Here is an 18,936-nt window from a genome sequence, read left to right on the forward strand (position 1 = left end):
CACCCTGGCAGATCAGGGCAGGCGGGCACCTCTGGCAGAACCGGGCAGTCCGGCCACTCTGGCAGAACAGGGCAGTCCGGCCACTCTGGCAGAACAGGGCAGTCCGGCCACTCTGGCAGAACAGGGCAGTCCGGCCACTCTGGCAGAACAGGGCAGTCCGGCCACTCTGGCAGAACAGGGCAGTCCGGCCACTCTGGCAGAACAGGGCAGTCCGGCCACTCCGGCAGAACAGGGCAGTCCGGCCACTCCGGCAGAACAGGGCAGTCCGGCCACTCCGGCAGTTCAGGGCAGTCCGGCCACTCCGGCAGTTCAGGGCAGTCCGGCCACTCCGGCAGTTCAGGGCAGTCCGGCCACTCTGGCAGAACAGGGCAGTCCGGCCACTCCGGCAGAACAGGGCAGTCCGGCCACTCTGGCAGAACAGGGCAGTCCGGCCACTCTGGCAGAACAGCGCAGTCCGGCCACTCCGGCAGTTCAGCGCAGTCCGACCACTCCGGCAGTTCAGCGCAGTCCGGCCACTCCGGCGACTGTTGACTGGCGGGCAGCTCCGACGACTGTTGACTGGCGGGCAGCTCCGACGACTGTTGACTGGCGGGCAGCTCTGACGACTGTTGACTGGCGGGCAGCTCCGACGACTGTTGACTGGCGGGCAGCTCCGACGACTGTTGACTGGCGGGCAGCTCCGACGACTGTTGACTGGCGGGCAGCTCCGACGACTGTTGACTCCTGATGCGTGGGGCAGGTATTGGACGTACCAGCCTGGAGACACGCACCTCCATGCTAGTGTGTCTAGCGGGAAACACCGGACTGAAAGGGCGCACTGGCGGTCTTGAGTGCAGGGTTGGCATCACCCCTTCCGGCTCGATGCTCCCCTTGCCCTGGCACCTGCGGGGCGCTGGTACTGGGCGCACTGGGCTGTGCGTCCGTATAGGCGAGATGGTGCGCACCTCAGCGTAACATGACGCCCTCCACCTCGTACGCACCGCCCTGTAGTCACGGGTAGCTGGCTTACGGCTCTTCCCTGGCCTGGCCAAACTACCCGTGTGCCCCCCCAAAAAAAAATCTTGGGGCTGCCTCTCGGGTTCCCTTAGCTCCCTTAACTTGTCCGCCCAGAATTTTCTTTCGTCCTGCCAGGTCCATTCTTCCATTTCCTTCTCCTGTGGCTTCCTCCTCTTCTGCTGCTTGGTCCTTTGGTGGTGGGTAGTTCTGTAACGGCTGTCTTCTGCGGAAATGGACCAAGGTGCAGCAGGTTGCGTGTTCATCATGATAATTTATTAAATAAACGTGAACACGGGAAAAACAATAAACAAAAGAGAACGACAGACCGACAGTTTTACAGGCTAAGTACTTACATACAGCAGTGCAAAATCAACTACCCACAAAACCAAGTGACAAACATACTCCTACATATATGACTCCCAATCAGGAACAACGATCCCCAGCTGTTCCTGATCAGGAGTCACAAGACCAACACAGAACACAAGACTGCCACGTCCTGACCCCAAAACTACAACAACAGCTCCATCTGCTGGTCAGGACGTGACAGTCTTGTCTTCCTACACACCTGGTTCCAATTAATTTAATTACATGCTGTGTATTTAACCCTCTGTTTCCCCTCATGTCCTTGTCGGAGATTGTTTGTGGATATGTGTTCATGTATTTTGTATAGGTGTGCGACTGGTATGTTTACTCATGTTTATTTTTGTGTACGTTGGTTTGTTGGAGTTTGTTTTATATAAATTAAACTACTCCAGTTACACCAAGTTGGTTTCTCCTGTGCCTGACTTCCCTGCCACCTACACACACGACAATTACAATAATTTACTGTATCACAATTCCAGTGGGTCAGAAGTTTACATACACTAAGATGACTGTGCCTTTAAACAGCTTGGAAAATTCCAGAAAATTGTGTCATGGCTTTAGAAGCTTCTAATTGGCTGATTGACATAATTTGAGTCAATTGGAGGTGTACCTGTGGATGTATTTCAAGGCCTACCTTCAAACTCAGTGCCTCTTTGCTTGACGTCATGGGAAAATCAAAAGAAATCAGCCAAGACCTCAGAAAAAATTGTATTGGACCTTGTGAAGATGCTGGAGGAAACAGGTACAAAAGTATCTATATCCACAGTAAAACAAGTCCTATATCGACATAACCTGAAAGGCTGCTCAGCAAGGAAGAAGCTACTGCTCCAAAACTGCCATAAAAAAGCCAGACTATGGTTTGCAACTGCACATGGGGACATGGGACCAGAAATATCCTCTGGTCTGATGAAACAGAAATAGAACTGTTTGGCCATAATGACCATCATTATGTTTGGAGGAAAAAGGCGGAGGCTTGCAAGCTGAAGAACACCATCCCAACCGTGAAGCAGGGGGGTGGCAGCATCATGTTTTGGGGGTGCTTTGCTGCAGGAGGGACTGCTGCACTTCACTAAATAGATGGCATCATGAGGTAGGAAAATGATGTGGATATATTGAAGCAACATCTCAAGACATCAGTCAGGAAGTTAAAGCTTGGTCTCAAATGGGTCTTCCAAATGGACAATGACCCCAAGCATACTTCCAAAGTTGTGGCAAAATGGCTTAAGGACAACAAAGTCAAGGCATTGGAGTGGTCATCACAAAGCCCTGACCTCAATCCCATATAAAATTTGTGGGCAGAACTGAAAAAGCATGTGTGAGCAAGGAGGCCTACAAACCTGACTCAGTTACACCAGCTCTGTCAGGAGGAATGGGCCAAAATTCACCCAACTTATTGTGGGAAGCTTGTGGAAGGCTACCCGAAATGTTTGACCCAAGTTAAACCATTTAAAAGGCAATGCTACCAAATACTAATTGAGTGTATGTAAACTTCTGACCTACTGGCAATGTGATGAAAGAAATAAAAGCTGAAATAAATCATTCTCTCTACTATTATTCTGATATTTCACATTCTTAAAATGAAGTGGTGATCCTAACTGACCTAAGACAGTGACTTTTTTACTAGGATTAACAGTCAGGAATTGTGAAAAACTGAGTTTAAATGTATTTGGCTAAGTTGTATGTAAACTTCCAACTTCAGACAGAGCTGGATGCGTTGGGGTAATGAGAAGTTCAGCAGAAAATGCAACAAAACACAAAAATAATTAATTCCTAAATTGCAATGACTCTTTGTGCAAGGTAGAGAACACTATAATCTTTATTATAATATTTTGTTATATTACTAAATTACATGTTTATATTTAAAATCATTACTGCCATGGTATTTTAATGGTTTCATGAGAATGACCTTAATGTTTTGTACACTCACAGCCTGCAAGATTAAGATAAATGTTATTATACTGCACATAGATCGAAATTATAAGCAATATGTCCTTCCCACGTAACACCATGCTCAGAGGCCAGTAGCATTGAGTGGAGGAGTCAGTGTGAGGGTTCGTTAGACTTGTGAATGTCCTGTACTTGCTAGAGGCACCAGTATGAGGCACACATTGAATCAGCAGGAGGGAAACCACTAATACATATGACTCCTTCACAGTTCCCACCTACGCTTACTAACCGGCATCCATTAAATGTCAGAAAAATGAAAACAACATATGGCCACCATGAGATTGAATGATGTTAACTTAACGTATGCCCTCTTCGCCAATGGGGCTTAACACATCATATGGGTACGGAGGGTTTTCCCATAATTCACTGGAGCTGTTCACATGGACCTGTTAATGGACACTCATAATACATCATGACAGACCTGGGTGATATGGACAAAAATAAAATTGACTGAATTATCACGATAACAATCAATTGAACAATACGTTTATAACATTAATGTGCATCAGTTACTTCTTTATACCACCCTTAAAACTACTACTACTACTACTACTACTACTACTACTACCACTACTACTTTGAATGTTGTGGCTATCATTGGCCCGTTTCATTTCAAACTTCACATTCTTCTAGTAAAGGCTACTTATCGTTATTATCGATATCAGTAAATTGTCCCCGATAAATGATCGGGATCGATCATTTTCGGTTTATTGTCACCCAGCTCTACATTAGGGGCTCTGGTACACCGAGGGAAATCACTCAACCATTTTGTGTCTGTGTGTGCGGAGCAGTGTGGAGTTTAGGAGAACACAGTTAACCTTGTATGTTAATTAAAATACCCTCTAATCTGTCACAAGCAGTCCCAGTAGTGATGGTGTAACTGGGATTACATGATTGACTAATGATATTTCAATCTGGACAGAACCTAGCTAACTAACCAGTGAGGAGTGACTTGTAGGAGTGTCGATCAACCTTGAGCTAGTTTGCCATGGATTAATCAATTAGGATTCATCTAAAGTGCATTTGTTACAACACGTTAAAGTAGATAGACTCAAGGGTTTCAGATCATTCAAAGAACTTGACGACTGAACGTCAGCTTGTCTTTGGCACTAACATGAAAATGTGATGTGCGGTCTGGACATGTGAAGAAGCGTCATCACTGAGACTGAAATGATGGTTTCTTGGACACGACATCTCAACAAATCATATACATCAGTCAACGTCGTGTCTGACAGGGTTCTCATCAGTCATCCCCCAGTACAGTACACGCCCTGTGAGAGATGAGGCTGCTTGTTAACAGGCGGCGATTAATGACAAGACATGTACTGATATTCCAAACGTCCTTCCTTCTGAGTACCTTTCCCTCTGTAAATATGAGAGCTCAGACAGAGGAGTTTAGAGCATGTCAGGAGAGGAAAGAGGAGGATATGTAGGGCATGTTAAAACCTGTCAGGTCCACTTAAAAACAAGCAGAACTATAATAAACCTGTCAAGTAGAGGGATAAGATAATGGGCAGGACAATTAGATGAAAGACAGTTAAAAATATTGTTCCTCACTGTAGCATGTATGGGCACATTTCACTGTCAAAGTGCATGGGACCATGTATTGCAATCACTCAGATCGTGTCTAGATGACAGCCATGCTGTAATGTGAAAAGGGCTGATAATTTAAAACCTATTTTTTTTCTCTATAAATGTGATGGTAGACTGCATAACAGGCTATTCCCATTATGCTTACTTACTGTACAGTGAATACTGTAGCTTTGTCTGTATCTCATGCCCGTGTTTGTGAATGAGAATCTGTCTGCTAGAGATATCTCCACCCTGCCATCATAAGCATTGTGGTTCCCATATGTCTCAGTTTGGTTTGGAACATGGTGCTTTAAGAGATCACGGGTTGTGGGTCTGATTCCCGCATGGCCCAAATACATTGAAATGTGTATGAGTTGTAAGTCATTTCGGATAAGAGTGTGTTAAATGACCACATTACAGTATATAACAGTGATATAAACATAATGAAAACAGCTATGTGTGAGAATAATGTTCTAGGTAATAAGCTGTGTAACTGTAATGTGTTCTTCAATTCCTGAGTTGCAGACAGTCTCATTATATGCTAGATGGGATTTGTCCACTGCTCTGTAGTCCTACATGGGCCTGACAGACAGGTGCCATGCCTCCTCCTGTAATTGCTGGGCCTCAGTAGTACACCTGAAGCTCTTCAATCTCAGGTCTGTTGCTATGCAAAGGCACGCCGGGGGCCAAGGGCATTGCGACCTGACCCAAATCTGCCGTCACATAAAACGCCGCAGGAGGGCGCGAAGGCTTTGAGAGTAAATATTTCGATTATTAAAATACTGTAATGCATTCATATTGGAGTTTCTGTATTGCAGGGATTTTAACAAAGACAATAACGCCCAGATACAAATATGAGGGAGTGAATTTGTCTCAGTGGGCCAGAACAGCGTGTCCAACGTCTCCAACAGATTTCACCAAAATTCTAGAGCGGTGCGTAATGCCCGAGTCAAGCTAATTATTGTAAAACCTTTTGATAAAACTATATTTAACAAAATATGCAATAACAAAATAAAACCGATATGACCATCATGTAGTAGAATGAAGTGAAAATGAAAGCCAAGAATTCTGTGTTGGGCTGAACGTCCGAGATATAGGTGCACACCTGTCAATTTTGGGATTATTTTTTCACCCTGCCCGTTAGAGCTGGTGGGTGGGTTTACAAAGGAAGCATTGAAGGAGGCATTGAAACTGCACCTTTCGAAACATCAAATAATGTATTAATTATCTTGAGCAAGGCACTGGGGATGTGAGCAGGTAAATACACACATTAGCCTACGCACCATTACGCAATATTATCCATAACCATTCAAAATCCCCCAAAAGGCAGTATTTTTTTAACTCATAACACAAATAATAATTATATATCAATAAAAACTCCACTTACATGCCAAATCGCAAAGAAGATCAGAGAAGCACAGAGGACCAGCGACAGCATATAGCAGAAGGCAGCGAAAGTGAACATAATTGAATACCACGAGGAATATCTCCCAAAAGAGGACTCGGCTGAATTATTTTTTTAAATGATTATGTTGCCATGGCAAAAATAAGTGATAATGACACCATCACTTAGCCCTGAATGTTGCAACAAATTGTTGCAAACGTCCAACGAAACGCTCGTCCGCGGTCTCACTTTGAAGTCCAAACGTGTTGCCGCTAAATGTTTTAATTGGAAATTAGACCAGTGGACTCGACGTGGTGAAAACGGACAGACATTGTTACACAATAGCAAAGTCCAAGCGAGGTCTTGAAATTGATATCAAGAGATCCAAATGATGCACAAAAGCATCCAGGTTAGGAATACTGCTTTTGACAGGTAAATGTTATCCATACAGTGACTAAAGAGAATCTTGTCGGCTACTATGTGATGGTATCTCCCCAACAATCCTGGCACTAGGCATAATAAACAGCGTCTTCAAACCACAGTTAACCTATAGCTCCACCACACCGAAGGCGCAGAGTCTGGCGCCCCAACAGGTGGATTTAAAGGGCCAGCGTTCAAGCTGTAGGGTTTATCAACTGTATCTTCCCAATTCCCATTCAAAAGCACATGCTTTTTAGGCTTCATTTTGTTTTTTACAACTATAGGCTACTCTAGGCTATATGGATGTCATGTGAATAGTAGACAGAGCATCCCACATAAGCCACACATTCACATAGACAGGGTTTAAAAATCAAAGAACGCCTAAAATTATTCCATAGATTATTTAAATTTTGAGTATAGTTTGGATGGATATATTGTGATATATTGTGATGGAGTTACAGATTGTGCCAAAGCCTTTGCCAATTTACGGACATTTGACAGGGCACCATTATGAAGAAGTCATATAGGTCTTGGCTATAAAAAACGTTTAATAGCCTACCACAATTATACACTATATATACAAAAGTGTGTGGACACCCCTTCAAATTAGTGGATTCGGCTATTTCAGCCACACCCGTTGTTGACAGGTGTATAAAATCGAGCACACATCCATGCAATCTCCATACACAAACATAGGCAGTAGAATGGTCTTACTGAAGAGCTCAGTGACTTTCAACGTGGCATTGTCACATGATGCCACCTTTCCAACAAGTCAGTTCAACAAATCTCTGCCTTGCTAGAGCTGCCTCGGTCAACTGTATGTCCTGTTATTGTGAAGTGGCCTAATCGGCCAACATCAGTGCCCGACCTCACGAATGCTTGTGTGGCTCAATGGAAGCAAGTCCCTGCAGCAATGTTCCAACATCTAGTGAAAAGCCTTCCCAGAAATGTGTAGGCTGTTATAGCAGCAAAGGGGGAGCCACTCTATATTAATGCCAATGATTTTTTAATGAGATGTTCGACGAGTAGGTCGTCCACATACTTTTGGTCATGTTGTGTATATAGGCCTAGTAATTTGTCTGTTGGCGCCATCTAGTGATTACTGTCTGACCATACAAATAATAGCGCCACTTTGATGTTCAGACCATATAATTAGGAATTAGAATACTACTAGTAAAAAACTAGTAATAGTGGTCTCTATGGTTGTGACACATAAGACAATTATGACGTTTTTAATTAGTACAAAATGTCTCCATGATTGAAGCCTTTATAAACCCTTTAAAATACCAACATAGATGCTTCACAAATATTGAGCAAATTCATAGTCAAAGCTGTTATGACAGGTCACACATCTGCCACTTACCAACGTAGCATAGGCCTAACCCTTCTATGCTTTGCACAAGTAACCCTTTTCATACCTCTCAGAGAAGTTTGTAATTTTCCACTAGCAACAGCTTGCATGTGACTGGAGTCCTTTTAGCCTAGGTTACAAGCTTTTCTTACAGGCCTATTGTCAGTGCCACCTTTAGCCTCTTTGGGGCCCTAAGAAAGATATTTTTGCAGTTTTAAAGCTAATTTCCTACAAATCTTCACACTTTATCACAACTTATGCCATGTTCAAATTCTGAGTGACAGTGACTAACAAAACCTTGGAGGTCAGGGCCCCTGAGCACATGCCCTGTGCGCCCGGATGGTCATTTGGTGATGATTACTACAAGGTTTAGATAGCTGGCTAGACTAACTTACCTAGAAATCTACATTTCGAAATTGAACCTTGTGTATTCTACTTTTCTAACTCTTAACAGTAAGTTGAGACCCTGACTGAGTTTTTGTTTGGTCATGTTCCCCTAGCGGCTGCTTAGAAGAGCTCTGATACCCGACCCAAGCCCGACATGCCCCAACATTATACAACGAGTTAGGGCTGGGTAGGGCCTGTTTTTCATTAGAGACAGCTACCTCTAATTGGAGATCGTCCCAAAAAACAACAACATAGAAATACAGAAACTAGAACTCCACATAGAAATACATAAACTAGACAAAACCCCCAACATAGAAAAAATAAACTAGAACCAACATAGACATAAATAAACTACACAAAACCCCCTGTCACGCCCTGACCTACTCTACCATAGAAAATAAAAGCTTTCTATGGTCAGGATGTGACACCAAGTGGAGCTGCTGCTATGGATACTCACAGACTCAGAGCAGAGAGCATGCAGAGTGAGCAGTGCTCAGGGAGCGAGTGACAGACAGAGAGGAGCAGCTAATGGATTTACTAATGGAGGAAGTTATTTCTGAATTTGGGTTTCGGGCAGGGTCGGGCCGGTCCTTAAATTTTGCAGAAACAATCGGGCCTGGATAGGGTAGGGTCTGAACGTCACCGGCATAGGTAGGTCCTGGGCTTAAAATACATGCCCGTGCAGGGCTCTAGCGAATAGTCTATGGAATTACTTTTGTGCTTTTAATATCAAGCAAACCTTGTGAATTAGAGAACTAAATTCTTAGAACTGCAAACAAAAATAATGATATTGAAAGAAAAACATGAATCCAAAAGAGAGCAAAATAAATACAATTGCAAGGAAATAATTTGGAAAAGCAAGAACAAATGAAACCCCCCCCCAAAAAAATTCTGTGAAACCTTTTCAATGATAGTGCGTTTGCGTTGAAACGCTTCCCTCGTTGCCTGCAATCTTTGGTTACATTACCCTGCCCTTTGCTTTCACTGCCTTTTTTTGTGGTTGCAACGATTTGGTGCATTCATTCCATGTAGGCAGGGTTATTAAAAAGGGAGCCTAAGATGATGCCTTTCTATTTGTCAACTGGTTTTGGAGTGACAGGTTAGCCCAGGGTTGACATGTCCAGTTTTTCTGCAAATTGAGCAACTTTGAAAACGATGTTGCGGCAATTCTAAATTACATTGCGGCCACCATGGCATTTCTCTTTTAAAAAATGATAATTTCACTGTGACCTGCTACTGCTGACTATCAGGGAGTGAGGCAGACTGCTGCTGAGTGAGTGAGTGAATCAGTGAGTGGTAGGGAGGGAGAGAAAGGCTCGGGTTTGTGCGTGTGTGGACACTGTCGTTGGTGTTTAAAGACGCCTCAGCAGGCAGTCATCACAAATGATGTGAGAACAACAATTTAATTAACCAGCACTAGCTAGCTACATACTTCTCCCTCATAATTCTAGTTTTCCGCGTTCGCTGTATCCTGACCGCCCCCCAGTCTTACCAATCAGTACTAGAGCCAACACAGCAAGGGAGAGAAACTGATAAATGATCATCCAACAGTCAGAGAGAGGGAAAGATGTGCTTTCTCTCTGGATAGACTATGTAGCCAGAGTTCAAAATTAAGGACGTCCTGTCGTCCTGGGGATACAAAATAAATCATTTCTGGGACAGTTCAAACCGACTCTCGGACAGTTCTTGGACAATAGGTCCAAAATCGTACAACTACAGTACATCTAAAACGGTTAAAAAGCAATGAGGCTAATGCAACCGATCAGAACGTTTCGCTTAAAATGTTGATAAACTATTATTTCTTCACATTATAAGCGCAGCAATGCACACACAGCAGTAGGCTATGCATGAATGTTCCAAAATTCAATAAGCAGGAACACACTGTTCTAGAAAGAGCTCTGCTGATGCTAGCGGTTTCATGTGATACAGATGAAAATATCAGTAAGATATTTAGAAAGAGGGGAGATCTAAAGACCTAAGAATTACAAAAAGTATATTTAATCAAATTAACCTCACTCAGCAAATAAGCCATTCATTACATTTTTGTTGACAAAATTCGACACCCTCATTGACCTCCATACAGAATCTCCTTCCTTGGTGAGCAAAAAATAAATACATTCCACCTGCTGGAGAAGACAGATTTTGGGCCGAGTTACCCCTCTCACTTCGTCTCTTCCTCCCTGATTCAATTCACTTTTGCGTATAGTCAATTAATGACAGAGGTACATATTGTCATAAAGGATTATATACGTACAAATCGGTCAGAGTTAAAACGTAGGCAACAGTAAAAAAGATTGAGTTGGAAACTGTTGGAATACCCGCTCATTTATCATAGTCCAAAACGTGTACAGTGCGCACAGCAGTTTTCTAGAATATTGGAGCATTGGCTTTCATATAATATAATTCTTAGCGTAGCTCAAGAAATTTCTCCAACTGTCAACACATTCAAATGAATAGAGGACGAGTACCGGAGACACGTTGGTTGGGAATTGTGGGGAGGTGTGCGTTCGGCCTGTGTGTTCCCCATGGATGGTGGTCTCAGAGACGTGTTGCTATGTCACAATGAGCCTGCGGACTATCCCGTCCTAGCTAGCATCTGTGGACTATGATTTATGCTTTATACACAGGACACATGGTGGCTGTAGATATAATTACAGTGACCTATTTCAAAAACAACTTGTGTACCTCTAATCATTTGAAATCAATGAGATGGGCACAGATAACCTAACGTATACATATGTGCAAAGTAACCAAGTGGAGACCTGGATGGCAAGAGAAATCAATGTAACAACAGTGGTGTGTATTCATGGATGCCAAGGGAAGGCAGGCTTCCCCCCAAAAACATTGAAATAATGTATATTTTGTCTCTCTGTGTTTTCATAATTTTCCTTACATTTAGCCTCTTGCGAATTGATCTCACCGGAAAAGCATCTAAGCGAGCGAAACAGCGCCCCTCTGTGTAGGCCATCTATCTGATGCTGTCTGGTAAAAAAGAGTATGACATTGTTTGCGCCTGCAGCATTGAATGATTAAAAAAATTATAAAATAATAGTCAATCAGCGTTGAGCTAAACTGAGTGAGCTCAACTGTGAATGGTCCTAGTGCACCCCAAAAAAGTGTTAAGGGAAGCCAGTTTGGATTTGGCTTCACTCCCATCACATCGCATCGAGAGAAATACATTATTGACTGAAACAACTTGAATTGTTGCATCTTGTTGTGTTGTCATCCTCCAGTGGCTAGCTAACTAACATGGGCCCTTTCCTAAATTAGCCATGGATGGAGATAGGGATTTGGACTTGTGGTTTTACTTAATTCTCCGTATTGGCCAATGATTATAACAACGAATCTTATTCAACCATAAATTCATACATTGTGCCCCTGGACTGAGAGGATGGAAGTTCAATCTGTAGTTAGATGTAGAAGGCTAATGTTAACTAGCTAACGTTGCACATGAAAGGTAAGTTAGTCCAGCGAGCAAGCATTTTAGCCAGGTAGCCAAGGACAACATAACATAAAAGCGTGTAACGGCTGTCGTAGTAATGAAACCAAGGTGCAGCGGAGGACGTGTGTTCATCTTGAAATTTAATTGAAAAAGAGAACACTACAAAAATAAACAAAAGACGACAGCAAAACAGTCCGGTCAGGAAATACTCTAAACAGAAAACAATCACCCACAAACCCCAAAGGAAAAACAGGCTGCCTATGTAGGACTCCCAATCAGCAACAACGTACTACAGCTGTTCCTGATTGGGAGCCACACACGGCCAACCAAAGAAACAAACCAACATAGAAAAATAAACATAGAACGCCCACCCATGTAACACCCTGGCCTAACCAAAATAGAGAACAAAAACCCCTCTCTATGGCCAGGGCGTTACAAAGCGTGTACTGTGAGAGGAGGATGGCATTGGCATTTCTCAACAAGTAGGGTAGGTAAACATGTTTTTCTACTTGCACGAACGCACGCACGCACGCACGCACGCACACACACACACACACACACACACACACACACACACACACACACACACACACACACACACACACAAATCGGAACCATGGACAGCCACATCATATTTAGCTAACGTTGACTGGACTAAATTGTTTTTGGTATCTTTTAGTCACTATATTAGACTAAGCATTGGTGATTTAATGATGTTGAAATGGAAATGGTGCTGGAACAGTGGAGGCAGCTCTTGTTTTCTTTGTGACTTGCGGTAACTCTCCGTGGTTCTAAATCAATGGTTGTTTAGTAGTCCGAAAATGTGGGAAACATTAACTTGCTTAATCATGCTGTAGGTCATGTAACTGTTTGTTACATGCAATTTGTTTTGTTGACTTCACTGGACACATTGCTCTCCTGTTTTGTGATGAAACAAAGAAATGGTTGAATTTATTCTGCTACTGTGTCTTCTTAATTGTCTCGGCCTTAGGCCTATATATCACGGTGGCAAGGCATATAAACTAACAAGTTATAGAGCAAACAACTCAATTATTGCAACACATAGGTTGTAATATGGCTTTTTTTCTGTCTTGGCTTCCCCAGTGATTTTACCCACGCAACGCTACATTGTAACATATTCATGTAAGAAATGGTCTGATATCAAACTCTTGGTTCAGACCTTTAGGAGACATGGTGGACAAACAGTGAATCCAATACAATTCTCTTCTCAGTAATAGATTAGCATCTATCTCCCCCTTTTCTTGGAGGCTTAACATGCTTGATACCAATGTATCTGTCACGTCCTGACCAGTAAGGGGTCATTTTGTTATGATAGTTTGGTCAGGGCGTAGCAGGGGGTGTTTGTTTTGTGTGTTTTAGGGTTTTTGGGTTGATCTATGTTATTCTATTTCTATGTTTAAATATCTAGTTTTTCTGTTTCTATGTTGGAATTGTTTGGGGTTGGTCTCTAATTGGAGGCAGCTGAATCTCATTGCCTCTGATTAGAGACCATATTTATGTAGGGGTTTTCTCATTGTCTTTTGTGGGTGGTTAATTTCTGTTTTGTAGTATTATCTTACCTGACAGAACTGTTTAGCTGTTGCACTTTGGTTTTTGATTCAGTGTTCCTTTCAATAAATTCATGATGAGTACTAACCACGCTGCGCCTTGGTCTACTCCCTGCAACGGCCGTTACAGTATCTCAGAGACCTGATGTTGTGACGAGCCTCCATGAAGTGTGCAGTCGCAGGGTTTCTCTGTTCAAGAGTCCTGATATTACTCCTAATTAAAAGTCTCATTAAAATTAGGCTATTCATATTTTTTGTATGTGCATTTCTGGCTCAGTTGACAGCCCCATTTTTCTACTTCAGTAGTAGGCTACTCTTATTAGTCTTTTAAATCACTCTGAATGACCTAGGTCCTAGGTCCTAGGTCATTCAAATCAATTTGGGATGGTTCATCTTTGGTTTGGGACGATTCTGACACAGTGATGAAAAATGTTAGTCTCAAACCCTGTAGCAAGTTAGCTAGCTAAGCTAACATGAGCGGCGCCAGGGGGGCAGAGATTAGGACAGAGAAGATCCGATTAACTCCATTACTAATTATCAAATTATAATAGTAGTGACTGATTGATTTATAGTTGAATAAAACTCTCTTGATGTACTGGACTCATGATGGAGCTCCTCTCTTTCCTTTCCATCTTGCTTTAAATATGCTGAAATGCAGCAGTGCCAATTTATACCACTAGAGGTTCTCATACACAAGTGAACAGCAGGGTTGTAAAAGACAAAAGGAGAGCAAAATCCAATGAAAAACCCAAATCCAATGTGCCAAAGACCACTGGGTAGATTTTCCTCTTTATCTACAATGTGAAACCCATACTGATGGTTAAGAGCCTATCAGATAGTGCTTCGTTTGGCTATAGAGCTGTCAATACACCATGAAATGGTGAAATATAATTAAACAGCTCACTATAAGGTTGATAAATGTGTCAAAAGACCGTTTGTGGTGATTTTCATGTTCATCTCCAATCTCGGGCCGTATCACCGCCTGGTACGGCAACTGCACCGCCCACAACCGCAGGGCTCTCCAGAGGGTGGTGCAGTCTGCACAACGCATCACCGGGGGCACACTGCCTGCCCTCCAGGACACCTACAACACCCGAAGTCACCGGAAGGCCAAAAAGATCATGAAGGACAACAACCACCCGAGCCACTGCCTGTTCACCCCGCTATCATCCAGAAGGCGAGGTCAGTACAGGTGCATCAAAGCTGGGACTGAGAGACTGAAAAACAGCTTCCATCTCAAGGCCATCAGACTGGTAAACAGCCATCACTAACACAGAGAGGCTGCTGCCTACATAGACTTGAAATCATTGGCCACTATAATAAATGGATCACTAGTCACTTTAATAATGCCACTTTAATAATATTTACATATCTTGCATTACTCATCTCATATGTATATATTGTATTTTATACCATCTAAATGCATCTTGCCTATGCAGGTCTGTCATTGCTCATCCATATATGTATATGTATATATTCTTATTCCATTCCTTTACTTAGATTTGTGTATTAGGTAGTTGTGGAATTGTTAGATTACTTGTTAGATATTGATGCACTATCGGAACTAAAAGCACAAGCATTTCGCTACACTCACAATAACATCTCCTAACCATGTGTATGTGACCAATACAATTGGATTAGATTTAATTTGAAATGCACACTTATGGTTAAAGGGCCAGTCAGATATTGTTTCTGTTGGCTATAGAGATATCAATTAGGACTGCACGATATATCAAATACATTTATGAAGCCTCGCTATTGTTATTTTACTGCTGCTCTTGAATTATTTGTTACCTTTATCAGTATTTTCTTAAAACTGCATTGTTGGTTAAGGGCTTGTAAGTAAGCATTTCACTGTATTCGGCGCATGTGACAAATAACATTTGATTTGATTTGAATGTATGTTTTTGCACAATATTCCAAATGCCTGTATCGCAAGAATCAAGGTTTTATATATTTTTCTTTTTTTATTAGCATTTTATGTCCGCTTGTACTCATGTTGTCTTTTTGGTCTTGTCTCCTATGATCATTCTGCTGTGACTGTGCACCCACCTTTCCATTTACAGACACACCAAGCCCCTCCCCCTGCCACTAACAGCAAAGATGAAAGATGACTTTTCTTCCTCTCTGACAACAAGCGATTTCAACTCACTATTTTCAATGGTTTGGTCCAACAGAATCGGTCATATAGACACCGAAACACATGGGGGGGGGGAACCTTATGGCCGAGCTAAGTGAAACAGGGGCTATATCAGATTTTTACATTTTGTATTGACATAGGAAGATGATCTGGTACTGCTTGATTCTATGAGGCCTGTAAGAACCCGTTCTGTGCGGCTCTAGCCATTAACTGACACTACCAGGCCATGGTTCTGCAGGCCGACTCACAGACCAATGTGTTCGAGTTCTTCAAACAGATCACACTTACACCTTTCACACAGGACTGCCATATGTTTATGCAGGTGAGAAGGAGTAGGATAAAGTTAGCCCCAGACACTGATCATGAAACACACAAACAGTTAATTGGCTGTGTTCAGTGTTGTTACTCTCTTTCTCCTGTTTCTTTTATTTACAGAAAATCTTAATGGAACCAGGAAGTTCAGGACAACCATCACTAAGCTACGAAACGTGTGCCTAAAGCGCCTCCAGGCTGAGGAGTTCAAACTCTGTCCCTAACTACCTCCCCATCTCTGATGAGCTCCCCAGAGACCCTGCAGTTACAGTACCTTATAACCTTAAGAACAAGTCTAGGAACAGATTTGTTGTTTTGATGCTCCTGATTAAGGTCTGGGATTTGTAAGAGAGACGGACTACTGGCAATTTTAAGGTCAGAAAGTAATTTAAAAATTCAAAATTGTCCTAAATGGGTATCTGCTAGCATGTTAGTAGATATTCATAGACTTCCAGTCATTGCGCTAACACTAGTTAGCATTGGCTCGCGAACCTACCTCTAACTTTCTTCATACTGGGTACAGAGACATAAAAATGGTATCCACAAGTTAATCTGACTCCTGAAGTATCTCTTTAATATAAACACTATCTGAAAGACACTTTTTCTATCAGCATGTATTTCCCTTCAGAAATGATGATTCATAAAAATCCCCCAAATGGACATTGACAAATGTATTAACCCCATAGTGAATTTTACCATTTGATAGTGTATTGACACCTCTAGAGCCAACATAAACACTATTTGATGGCCCATGTATACATCTGTATGGGTTTCACTTTGTAAATCAACATAAAAATCTACCTAAATGGTCTCGGAGACATTTATCAACCATAGAGAACAGTTGAATGATATCCACCATTTGATTCAGAGGGTTGGATTAAATGCGGAAGACACGTTTCAGTTGAATGCATTCAGTTGTATTATTGACTAGGTATCCCCCTTTCCCTTTCCCATTTAAGAGTGTATAGACATCTGTAGCCAACAGAAACACTATCTGATAGGTCCTTTAACCATCAGTATTGGTTTCACATTATAGATAAACATGAAAATCACCCCAAAAGGTTTTGGACACATTTATCAACCCTATAGTGAGCTGTTTAATGACATTTCACAATTTGATAGTTTATAGACCTAGAATGCCTTCAAAAAGTATTCACACCCCTTGACTTTTTCCACATTTTGTTGTGTTACAGCCTGAATTTAAAATTGATTAAATAGAGATTTTGTCAATGATCTACACCCAATACCCCATAATGTAAAACTGTTTCTAGATATTTTTCGAAATTAATTTAAAATTCAAAGCTGAGAGTCAAGTATTCAACCCCTTTGTTATGGCAAGCCTAAATAAGTTCAGGAGTAAAAATGTGCTTAACAAATTACATAATAAGTTGCAAGGACTCATTCTGTGTTAAATAATAGTGGTTAACATGATTTTTGAATGACTACCCCATCTCTCTACCCCACACATACAATTCTCTGTAAGGTCCCTCAATCGAGTAGTGAATATCAAGCACAGATTCAACCACAAAGAATAGGGAGGTTTTTCAATCAATGCCTGTCAAAGAAAGGCACCAATTGGTAGATGTGTGAAAAGAAAAAAAGCAGATACTGAATATCCATTTGAGCAAGATAAAGTTCTTAATTCGGCTTTAGATGGTTTATCAACACACCCAGTCACTATAAATATACAGGAGTCCTTTCTTACTCAGTTGCCAGAGAGGAAGGAAACTGCTCAGGGATTTCAACGAGTCCTACGGGAATTTTAAAACAGTTGCAGAATTGAATGGTTGTGATATGAGAAAACTGAAGATGGATCAACAACATTGTGCTAATACACTATCAAACGGTACACTATCAAACGATACATAATACAAATATTCCAAAACATGCATCCTGTTTGTAACAATGCACTTAAGTATTACTGCAAAAAAATGTGGCAAAGAAATCAACTTTTTGTCCTGAATACAAAGCGTTATGTTTGGGGCAAATCCAACACATCACTGAGAACCACTCTTCCTATTTTCAAGCATGGTGGTGGCCGCATCAAGACGACATTAAATGTTCCTAGTAGTAGTTACAGTAGTTACAGTTTTGACAGTTTTGACTTAAATCTGCTTGAAAATCTATGGCAAGACTTGAAAAAGGCTTTCTAGTAATGATCGACAACCAACTTGACAAAGTTTGAAGAATTTTAAGAAGAATAACATGTTTTGTCTCAGGGGGGTGAACACTTATCAAATCAAGATGTGTTTTATTTTTCATATTTTCTTAAATAAACGTTAGAATTTTTCTTGTACTTTGAAATTACAGAGCATTTTGTGTAGGTAATTGACCAAAAATGACCATTATATCCATTTTAATCCCACTTTGCAACACAATAAAATGTGGAAAAAGTCAAGGGGTGTAAATACTTTCTGAAGGCACTGTATGTAGCCAATAGCAAGACTATCTGACAGCCAGTTTTTCAAACAGCATGTGTTTCCCTTCAGATATAAACATTTAAATCACCCAATATAGTCTTTGACACATTTATCAACCCTGTAGTTAGCAGTTTAATTATATTTAACTATTTCATAATGTTACGCGGAGTGGAACAGGGGAACCCAAGGGCAGACTCAGACGAGGAGAGTGGGATGAAGTAACCATGGTATTTATTGAAACACAGGGGGAAGATGGAGTGCAGGCCAGGGGAAGCTTGGGTGGGTTGCAGGAAACCAGGTGCGGAGGCTGAGGCTGTAGCGAGAGGGGTTGGGACAGGGTAAGTAGGTTCAAGAGGACAATGTTCAATGTTGTTCAATGTATTTTCAATCAAGCAAGAATGTCTTTTCAACTTTGATAGAAAGAACAGGGAAAAAGCAAAAGTGTCAAATTGACTGAAGCATGTAGCGCAAATAAGGGTGTTTGGTCATGAGAGCGACCAGTAGATTGAGCGAGCTGATTTCAGATCTCCAGCGGGCACTGATGAAATCAATATTTGGACAAAGTTTCTACGGCAGGGGTACTCAACTCTTACCCTACGAGGTCCGGAGACTGCTGGTTTTCTGTTCTACCTAA

The 18,936-nt window shown here is 41.8% G+C and overlaps 1 protein-coding gene across 2 annotated transcripts in view; it reads right to left on the bottom strand.

Annotated features, from left to right (window-relative positions):
* LOC106607867 (protein cornichon homolog 3-like) overlaps nt 1–6,813 on the bottom strand; it is a 45,556-nt gene extending 38,743 nt beyond the window's left edge. For both annotated transcript variants that reach the window (XM_014205317.2, XM_045720890.1), the window contains exon 1: nt 6,266–6,813. In XM_014205317.2, coding sequence (XP_014060792.1) covers nt 6,266–6,343 — 78 coding nt within the window. In that variant the 5' untranslated portion in view covers nt 6,344–6,813. The remainder of the gene's footprint in view (nt 1–6,265) is intronic.
* Between the last annotated feature and the right edge of the window lie 12,123 nt (nt 6,814–18,936).

This window comes from Salmo salar, chromosome ssa06, assembly GCF_905237065.1.
Source record: "Salmo salar chromosome ssa06, Ssal_v3.1, whole genome shotgun sequence".
Classification (NCBI taxonomy): domain Eukaryota; kingdom Metazoa; phylum Chordata; class Actinopteri; order Salmoniformes; family Salmonidae; genus Salmo; species Salmo salar.